At 35.7% G+C, this 10,773-nt stretch overlaps 1 protein-coding gene across 1 annotated transcript in view; it reads left to right on the top strand.

The window, feature by feature from the left end:
* Window positions 1–10,773, top strand: part of Ophn1 (oligophrenin 1) — a 350,877-nt gene that overhangs the window by 171,834 nt on the left and 168,270 nt on the right. The window contains exons 7-10 of the mRNA XM_048797200.1: window positions 1,226–1,336; window positions 4,193–4,297; window positions 6,137–6,266; window positions 8,740–8,840. Coding sequence (XP_048653157.1) covers window positions 1,226–1,336; window positions 4,193–4,297; window positions 6,137–6,266; window positions 8,740–8,840 — 447 coding nt within the window. The remainder of the gene's footprint in view (window positions 1–1,225; window positions 1,337–4,192; window positions 4,298–6,136; window positions 6,267–8,739; window positions 8,841–10,773) is intronic.

Raw genomic sequence — 10,773 nt, forward strand, 5'->3', positions numbered from 1 at the left:
ATATATATATATATATATATATATATATATATATATATATCCTTTTGTAATTGTCCCATATTCTTGGATATTCTACTCCATGTTTTCATGTTTTTCAATTGTTTTGCCTTTTGGTTTTTGAGCTTTATGTTGATATATCTTCAAGCTCAATGACAATTTATTTTTTGTGGTTTTGGGAATGGAACCCAGGGCTTCACACATGGTAGACAAGCACTAGACCGTTGAGCCACACTGTTAGCTCCCAGGTTCCCTGATTTTTTTTCCTCAACCTTGGCCTATCCACTAATGGACCCCTGAAAGGTAATTGCATGGAACTTTGATCATAAAGACGCTCTTCATTTGCACTACAGTGTTTTAGATTTCCTCCTTTTCCTTTGAATCCTTTCTTCAATTTTTCATCTGTCTGCTAATATTACTCATCTGTTTGTTGCATTATGTCTTCTTTTTTCCTTAGGGTCCTTATCATATTAATAGTAGTTATTAATTCTTATCATGATATTCTCACGATCTTAGTAATTCCATAATCTCTTCCTTGCCTGTGTTTCTGATGATTGTTCTTTTTGTTCAGACTTTGCTTTTTAAAAAAGCATTTCAACATTTCTTATTGACAAGCCAGAGATGATGTTTGGGTAAAAGGAACTGAGGTACATTGATTTTTAGTGTGAGGTTCTGCGTTTATCTGGCTTGACATTGGGTTGTGCTTAATTTGCAGTCTCTCTCAGTGTCAGAGGCTAAAGTTTACTCTGGCATCCTTGTTTTATCTTTGGATTTCTTTAGAGATCTCTTCTTAAATAAGCCTGAGGCTTGGCATATTTTGTTTAGTTGTAATCCCTTAACAGTTGGCTATAGCTTTTGATCTTCTGCTCTGGCATACACTGATTCTCTGTGTTCACCTCTATCCAGTTTTTGAGGGAGGAGTTTTTCTCTGACTTCAGTTCTCTTTTGACTCTAAGAAGAGTTGATTTTCCACTTGTTCAGCTTTTTTCTTGTTGTGAGGATGGGTGTGAAGACTTCTAAGCTTCTTACATGTTGGATTAGAAACTGAAAGTCTTGGGTTAGTTGTTTTTATTCCTTGACTTCATATTCCTTCTTTGTAAAATAAAGGAATAAGATAGTAATTAGTGGTTAAATTCTTTCCTAGCTCTAGAATTCTGTTAAGTCTAAATGGACTGACTTGTAGGAATGACAATGCCTACTTGTGACATGTATTGCCCTTCTTCTACAGGCAGATCTCCAGGTGGACAAAGAGAGGCACAATTTCTTTGAGTCCTCCCTCGACTACGTTTATCAAATCCAGGAAGTTCAGGAATCCAAGAAGTTCAATATTGTGGAGCCAGTAAGTTCTGTCTGCTGATGAATATTCTAAAACTATTTCCCAAATACCAGGTAATTGCATGGAATTTTGATCATAAAATTGGATAGTTTGTTGTTTTGCAGTGCTGGGATTGAACCCAGGGCCTTGCACATGCTAGGCGATAATGATATCAGTGCTTGATAATGAATGTCAAAATATAGTCACACTGGCTTATGTTTTTCCTGCTCTCTCACTAACATTCTAATTTTTTCTCTTCTTCCCTCCCTGATTTTCTCTTAAGAGTATTTTATTTCTTCCACTTTTTTGTTCTCCTTCTCTCCTTCCTTCCCTCCCTCCTCCAATTCCTCTGCCATACTTCTTATTTTCTTCCTCTCCTTTCCTTTCCTTCATGCTTTCAAAAAGGTTCTGAAAGTCTCTACCATATACCAGGGCCTATGCTAAGAATTCATGTCCCTTGTACTTTATAACTTCCCATTTTACTATTTTCATGTCTATGGTATATAATTTTTGCATTTCTGTCTCCTAAATTTATTACAAAAGGCAGTGATCTTTGATATGACAAAGATGTTGGATTTTGATGACTATTTTTATTACAAAATAATGTACTTATCATAAAAAAGGTAGAAAAAATGCATAGGATAAACCAAAGAAATGCAATAAATCCCTTATGTCATCACTGTTAATATTGTAAAAATTTCTTTTCTGAATTATCTGTGTTTTTCCTCATGTCTCTTCCTCTGTGTGTGCTTGTAGGTGTGGCTGTGTGTACATGTGTGCACTTGTATATATATTGCACATATGTGTGTGTATCTATGTACATGTGTATTGGAACTTGAAATTGTATACATCTGTATATGTATTTTGCAAACAAGTATTTATGTATTTACTCAAAATTTAAAAAAAATTAGTTATAGATGGACACAATATTTTTATTTTATTTATTTATTTTTATGTGGTTCTGAGGATCAAACCCAGTGCTTCACACTTGCTAGGCAAGTGCTCTACCACTGAGCCACAACCCCAGCCCTCAACAAATCTTTATTAAGTTTCTGTTATATTCCAGGCTCTGTGCTGAACACTAGTTATACTATACTATAGTATATTATACTATACTATACTAAACAAAAAGACTCAGTTGTTTTCTTTATGAAGATTACATTGGGTAGGCAGAAAGGAAAGAAGGATGTGCATAGTTAAAATAATTACTAGTTGTGATTAGGGCTATGATAGAAATCAAAAAGGTCTAAAATAAATAACAAAAATTGGCATCTAGTTTAGATGAAGTTGTCATGAAGAATCTCTGAAAATGCCATTTAACATCATGCCTAAAGGAAGAAAAGATGCAGCCATGGTAATAGTGGAAAAAGAACATTCAAACATACATAATGACATGTGAGCAATCCTAAAGTTGGGGAAGAATGGTGTGCTGAAAGAATAAAAAAAAAACGATTTGTGTCTTTAGATACTTATGAAAGAAAAGGAAAGTGGTAGGAGATAATGTCTGATACAGGGCATCAGTCCTGTAGGCATGGTTAAGAGATTTAGATTTTAGTGTAAGTGGTGTGGCAGACCACTGAAGCATGTTAAGCAGCCCCTGATGTGGCCTGATTTTGTTGTCTGGAGAATGGCTTGAAAGGGCCCAAGAGTAGATGTGAGGAAACCACAGTTACGTGGCTACTGCAATGGTGTAGACAGGAGGAGATATTGTCTTGTGTTAGGGTGGTGACAGTGGAAACATTAAAGAATGGTTGGATTACTGATATATTTTGGAGGCAATACCAGAAAAAATTTCTGATGAATTGGATTGAAATATAAGTGAAAGAAAACCAGGGAAGACTCTTTAATTTCTGGTTTGAATGACTGATGGATGCTGACTGATGTCATTTCTGGAGACAGAAAAACTTAGGAGAGAAATGTTAAGGAGTATATATATGAGTACACATACCTATACATGCACATGTCATAAATATATGAGGATGTGTACATCTTATATTTTTTATACGTAGGCTTGTGTTTATGCATGTTTATATGTGCGCACCTATTTGTTTTCTAAACAAAGTGGAGCAATTTTTACTACTACCTATTATACTTTTCCAGCATTAAACATTTATTTAAGGGATATAATTAAAATAATCGTCAAACAAGATGAAAATTATATTTTCTTTATGTGTATTTGATTTTGATGGGTTTGACCATTTTGAACATTTCAAAAATATATTCTTGAACATTTGCAACTCCCTAAAACATTTCTCATTTGATAATCAATGCAGACTGTTTTGATATTTTGGCATGATGACATTCTTTAAGGTATTGTTCATTTATCTTTTACTTATTCATTCATTGAACAAATACTTGTTGAACCCCTGTCACATGCCAATCTTGAGGCTATAGATTTTTAGAATCCATTATCTGAAAGTAATTTTATGCAATATGTTTAATGTGTGTCTGCATTTTGACTGACGCTCACCACATGAGGCCAGGTGTGGAATTTTCTATCTGTGGCATTATGAAAATGCTCAGAATGTTTCAGATTTTGGAGCATTTGGACTTCAGATTTTTAGGTTAGAGATTCTCACTGTGTATAGAGAAAACAGTCCATTCTCAAGCTATCCAAGTTATGAATGGCTTTGTTTGCAATTTGAACAGGATCTGGATCTGGATGAATACATTTGTTACTTACTTTCTGAAACTAAGTACAGGGTAAATGTTCAACCTAATATGAGAATAGTTCTTTATACAACTGGTTGTGTTTGCATGACTGCTTTTTAAACTATACTGGGTAAATACTATGAAGTTTTGTTCTCTGGGTTCGTGGTTCCTGTATTTGATTAATTAGAAGGAACTGCTGATACAGTTGTTTTTGCATGTTTTCCTTAGGTCTTGGCCTTTCTTCACAGCCTCTTCATTTCCAACAGCTTGACTGTGGAGCTCACACAGGATTTCCTTCCATACAAACAGCAGCTGCAGCTCAGTTTGCAGAATGTGAGTTTCATGCAGGTTTCTTCACCTGTCTCTCCAATTGAGTTTTAGTCCCAGTGACCTTGAACTTGGAATTCTAGTTTATTGCATACCAACAAATTTGTCATGACATGCTGGTGTGGATCAGAAATATTTTAGTGTACTGTATTCTTCTTGCTCTTCCAGTTTCAGCTCTTCCCTGTCTTTTCGGCTGAGTGCTATTCAAACCCACCCTTCCATCCACCAACATCTCCATTTAGGTGTTGCTAATTTATTAAATGTTGCTAATTTGCTGCATCTCCTCATAACAGAATCCAGCTATAGGCTTATTTAAGTACAGGTTGTAAGTTATTTCCCTGGTTTACCAAAATAGTCACTCTGGGTTTTATTACCACGGACACCCATTTTTATCCTCTCTTTTTGTCAGTACTTATTTCTAGAGTTAAAGAAACAAATTTCAAAGGTTTTTTTCTACCTTTATTATTATGCTGGTTCTTATAGTGGACATAGATATAGGTTTTCCATGTTTTGGGGCACTTATATTGCCACATATTCTTTTACTCACTTATTTAACCCACAATTAATGAACATTTATGGATTTATAGTGAGCGCATACTCTGTGCTAGACATTGTGAAATGCACTGCAAACACCATAATGAGGCATGTAAGTGTTTATGGAGGAGTGACAGAAGCACAGATGAATCATAATCCATTATGATAAGTGCTAGAATCAAGAGCAAAAGTTTTAAAGAAGCACAAAGAATGGAACAATACACTTTCTGGTAGAGTCAGAGAAGGCAACACTGAGGTCAGGAGATATTTGACTGGGTGTTGTATTGCATGAAACTTACAGATATATTTTCAAATAAAAATACCAATACAGTATAGTGGAAATAAGTCTCACTGGGTTGTTTAGGAGGATGCTATTTTTGCTTCCTGTATACTTTCCTCCTTTCTGGGTACTCTTCTCTAGCATGTGAGAACCTCTATCATCTACTGATTTACAAAATGTATCTACAACCAAGTTAATCACTTGACTCTTCTTACATTTATAAATGACATCATGCCATAGTCTCGTGAGACTGGGCACTAAGGACCTATCTCTAATGGTTTTCATACTCAAACCTTTCAAATTGACTTGTCATTGTGTTTTAATTCTATAGTTTTAAATAGATTCTTTCTCACTATTAGCCTTTGATATTTGTGGGTATTAAAATATAAATTCTGTTGGCCTATTTTCAAACAGAACACTTGCATATATTTTATCTTCATGGATAGAATTTGATTTCAGGTCAAATAGACAGTCATTATATTTAAGGAAAGATGTGGAAGTTGCCATAATAATATTATCTTTGAGAACCTTCTCTACAGTCTCACTTGTTGTACAGAGGACAGTGTGGTGCTTAGTGGTCTAAGAGTCCTTATTTATTGGAGTCTTGCATAGCTCACATTGAGCAAAATATTCTCCCAGTTGTGATTTTTTTAAAAAAATATTTTTATTGAGATGGTCACAATACCTTTATTTTATTTATTTATTTTTACTTGGTGCTAAGGATTGAACCCAGTGGCTCACACATGCTGGGCAAGCGCTCTACCACTGAACTACAACCCCAGCCTCCCAGTTGTGATTTTATGAGTATATTGCTGTCTATACCTTTTTGTTTCTCTACTGGTCGTCAGTACCATTAAACTCCATAAAATTGTTTTCTAGTTGCTGTGCTATGAAGCATTTGTTTTTTGTTAGTTGTAGCATATGCTATAAACTGAAAACTCTGTACTGGAACTCTGACCAATAAATACTTATTCATGATGATGGTGATGATGATGATGATGATAATGATCATGATACTGATGTCTCGACAGACAAGAAATCATTTCTCCAGTACCCGGGAAGAGATGGAAGAACTTAAGAAAAGGATGAAAGAAGCTCCCCAGACATGCAAACTTCCAGGACAGCCAACCATAGAAGGCTATCTCTATACACAAGAGAAATGTGTGTGGGAACACAGGGGTATCCACTGGGTTACAGAAGCCTGGTGCCTGCTGCCACTTGACCTTTCTGATCCTTGGGCACCCATATCATTCATAGATACCTAATAACTGAAATTCCAAGGAAGGTAGAATGAGAATAGTAAATATAAAAAAAGGAAGAAAATTCAGGGAAAATTAAGAATTCATCTTTCAAAGGCTTTAGAATGATAAGATCCAAGAATTTTCTCTGAGATTCAAAATTAGGATTGTTATTTGTTAATCCTTCTGATGGCTCTTTGGGACAGAAATAAAGGTAGGGCAAATGGAGGCAGAGAAATATTTATTATACCTACTATGTGCCAGGCATGGTGCTAAGTGCTTTAACAGCACTGTCTCATTTAATCTTTGATTTCCCCTCATACCCATTTTACACATGAGGCCACTGAGGCTCAGAGAAGTTACCTTATAAAAGTCACTCTATTAACAAATGACAGGCCTCAGATTAAATTCAGGTCTGTGAGATGCTGAAACTCATACTCCTCCCACAACCCCCAATACCATCCTCTAATTTTGGTCGAAATAATGAACGTTAACTATTACATCATCTAGTCACAGAGTGTTAGAGATAGTTCAAGCGTTTTTACTTCCTAAATAACTATTGAAACCCATATGTACTGTTTGAATTTTTTTTCCTTTTGAAGTATGACACCCCCAAATTCTGGGATTTCAATTCCTGCTCAGAATTTATAATAAGGTTTATAATAAGGGGAATGACATAAATAGAGATGTAATTTACCTGAGGAGTAAAAAGATGTGCTGGGCAAGCCCTCAGAGCTAACAGAATCAGAAACCCCTAGAGGTGACTAGTGGAAGAGATACCCCTAGAGGTGACTTGTGGAAAAAAATCATCACAGTTTATGAAGCATGGCACATTAGCAGTGATATCATGCTCTACCTCCTTAGATCAATTAAATTTTGATGGTTTCCAAACTATATTCTCTCATTTGTTAGGTTTATCTCTTCAACTCTGCATTGAAGGATTTCCGCAATGTCAACACTATTGACATTTTGGACTGGATAATTCTTTGTTTGGAAGACACAATCTTGTGTATTATGTTGTGTTTAATAGCATCCCAGGCCTCTCTTCACTTTATGTTAATAGGATACCTAGGTGTGACAATGTAAATGTCTTTAGGCATTGCAAAATGTCCCCTGGGAGGCAAAATTGCCCAGAGTTGAGGAACCTCTGCTGTGTGCTGTGTGATCCTTCTGTGCCCTAGGTTTCTAATTGTCCAATGGGTACAACATTGTTACCCAGTTAAATGTGTGCTTAGCATCAATTCTTCCAGACACTGTGTAATGTATTGGGGGTGCAAAAAGATGACTCAACAGTGGATTTTTGTCATTAAGGAGTTCACAGTCTTATGTGTGATATAAACAAATTTATCAATGAAATGTGTTAGGCACTTTGGGGCATATATCTAAGGGGTTTATTGGGGAAAACTTGTTTGAACTAAGACTTTAGTGTTGAGTGGAAGTTTTAACAGGTAAAGAAATGGGAGAAGAAAATTCCATGTGTATACCACATACTTAAGAGTAAGCGGGGCATTATTAATAATTATATCCGAACATGTATACATGAGTAAAGCCACCCAGGGGGGTGAGGGACTATGATTTGTTTGTAGGGTTCCGGTTTGCCAAGAAAGGCCCTGGTCGACACCTTTTGTTCGGATGTAATTATTAATAATGTCCCATTCACTCTTAAGTATGTTTTGGGTTTGAACTATAAATTATATGATTACTTATTTATTTGGGATCTTAAAATCATACAGTAAGACAGGAATATAGAGGGGAAGGTGCTTAAAGTTTGGAGATAGTGTGAAGGCCATGAGTGATTTATAATAAAGGGAATGACATAAATAGGGATATAATTTTCAAAATGAGTCTTTTTAACAAAGAGTAAAGACTAGACTCAAAACAGCAATCACAGATGGGAAAACAAGAGAGAAGTCCACTGAAATTATTAATTGGTAAAGTAGTGAACTTGTGTTTTCTATGAAATATGGTGTAAACATTTAAAAAATACACCAATAAGGACCTTCAATAATTCAGTGCTAAAAGTGATGGAAGGCAGCTTAAGGAGAGACATGTGGAGGATAGAAGGGGCACGGCCCAACGACAAATCAAATGGGAGGTTATTTGCAGGGAAAGAGGAGCAGAAGACAGAAGGTTCCAGATTCTGGAATGTGTGGTGGTTCCATTCATGGGAACATGGCAGGGAGAATGGGTTTGGAGCCAGCCAGGAGCCACTGAAAAGAAGTTGGTAAGGTTATCATCTCCAGATATACAGTGAGCAGGAGGCTAGGTAAGGCTGGAGCTCAGGGGAAGGGAAATGCTGCATCTGGATCTGGCTGTGATGAGCAGCCTGTAAACAGCTGCTGTTTTTTAGAGCTGAAATCCTGATTCTGTTAACTCACTTTTGTCTGTCTTTGTAGGGGCCTTGGGAATATCCTGGGTGAAATACTACTGCCGTTATGAAAAAGAGACCAAAACACTCACCATGATACCTATGGAACAAAAGCCAGGTGCTAAGCAGGTTGGTTGTTTTTTGTGTCATATTTTTTGAGATGCATCTGTGACTGCAGCTCAGGAAAGAATATATATGGACTTAGTGTCACATAATCAAGTCTATTATAGTCATGTGAATTTATCCTCTATGTATTCTCCCTGGCCTGAGTTTACATTGGGCCACATATCATTCAGTTCAGTAAAAAAAAATTAAAAAAACTAAATAAATAAACAAACAAACAAATAAATAAATTACTCAATTAATTTAATTAACTTCAGCAGGCATTCTGAAAGTGTCTGTTCTGTTTCAGTCTATTAGTATTACAAATGCCTGTTAGTTGTACAGAGAAAATATGCAAAACTAGATATGCATTGCTTTTAAGAAGGCTTTACTACTGGATTGTTTATTTTCTACAATTTTTATAGGTACATTTTAGTTGTACACAATGATGGGATTTGTTACATATTTATACATACACATGATGTAATGTTATAATTTGGTCAATATCACTTTCTGCATCCCATCTCTTGGACCCTTCTTTGTACTGATCTCCCTTAGATTTTCATGAGAACTGTCCCCACCTCCAGGATTCTTTTAAGTAGCAATCTTAAAAATATGAATCAACTTCCAGAATTGATTTTTAAGAGGAGTATGCCTGTTGCCTACAGTTGAAAAAAACCCTAAATCTGCATTCTATGTAATATCAAGTTTTATGTAATATCTCTTCTTCTGCCTTTCAAATCTTTTCCCACTGCCTCAAAATGATAAGATCAATTTAAAACACTGAAAAGAGAGTTTACTTACCTGCAAGGACCTGATGTTTTTTATACATCACATCCACAAACACACACCGTGGATGTTTCTCAAGCTGATTGTCAATACAATTGTTCATATTTTAAAGTAGTTTAATATGTCGATTTCCTCTGTAAATTGCTTATATAATGGTCTTGGTGCATGATTTTTTCCTGCTGATAAATGTTTTTAATTTAACTGTCTCCGCCCAAAATCTCATAATTAATTAAAATCACAAAAAGTAAGCTTTTGATAGGAAAACAGTTGGAAAAGTGCTGAAACTGTGATAGATTTATATATATTCAGATATGGAAGGTTTAGTAATACAACATATGAAAAGAAGGGGAAATATTTAATAAGCTTGTAGTCATGGCATCATTTTTGTTCTTCACTGAGAAATGAGATTATTAGTGCGTGATTTTTAAGTATTTTCAAACTGTTGGAAGCATGTTAATGATCACTTGTCAGCATTGAAAATAGTGCAAGAAGACCCAATTAAGGTGGGCAAGAATTTTCTATGGAAGATCTCTCTTGTGAGACTTGTTCATATAAGATGAGACAGGTCTGGAATTTTGGTTGAAAACTGCTTCCTCCCAGTCCACTATGTTCTTTAACCATAGTATTTATCACTTTGCCTTGAATATGGTTTGGAGATGTGATTGAACTCTGGGGACATGTACCAAACCTAATTTCTAGAATCCTCTCCCGTTCCACCATTCATGCTACTATTCTTGCATTTGCTCATTCATGACTTCTAACCAATCTTCAGTTTCTAGCCTGACAATTGTTGAAGTGTCTTTCAGCATAGTTCCACTAAATTCATGTCATGTTGCAGTACAGAATTTGTTCCAAGTCAGTATTTGACTGGCAAGTGCTTATGAGCAACCTGGCCTGCAGTCTTTTATTTTTCTACACATTATTTTCCAAATCCTGGATATTCAAACTCCTTTTATAGACAGCATTATCATTTTTTTTTAATTTTTTTATTGTTGGTTGTTCAAAACATTACAAATTTCTTGAGATATCATATTCCACACTTTGATTCAAGTGGGTTATGAACTCCCACCTTCACCCCATACACAGATTGCAGAATCACATCAGTTACACATCCATTGATTTACATATTGCCATACTAGTGTGTGTTGTGCTCCGCTGCCTTTCCCATCCT

This window comes from Marmota marmota, unplaced genomic scaffold, assembly GCF_001458135.2.
Source record: "Marmota marmota marmota unplaced genomic scaffold, marMar, whole genome shotgun sequence".
Lineage (NCBI taxonomy): Eukaryota > Metazoa > Chordata > Mammalia > Rodentia > Sciuridae > Marmota > Marmota marmota.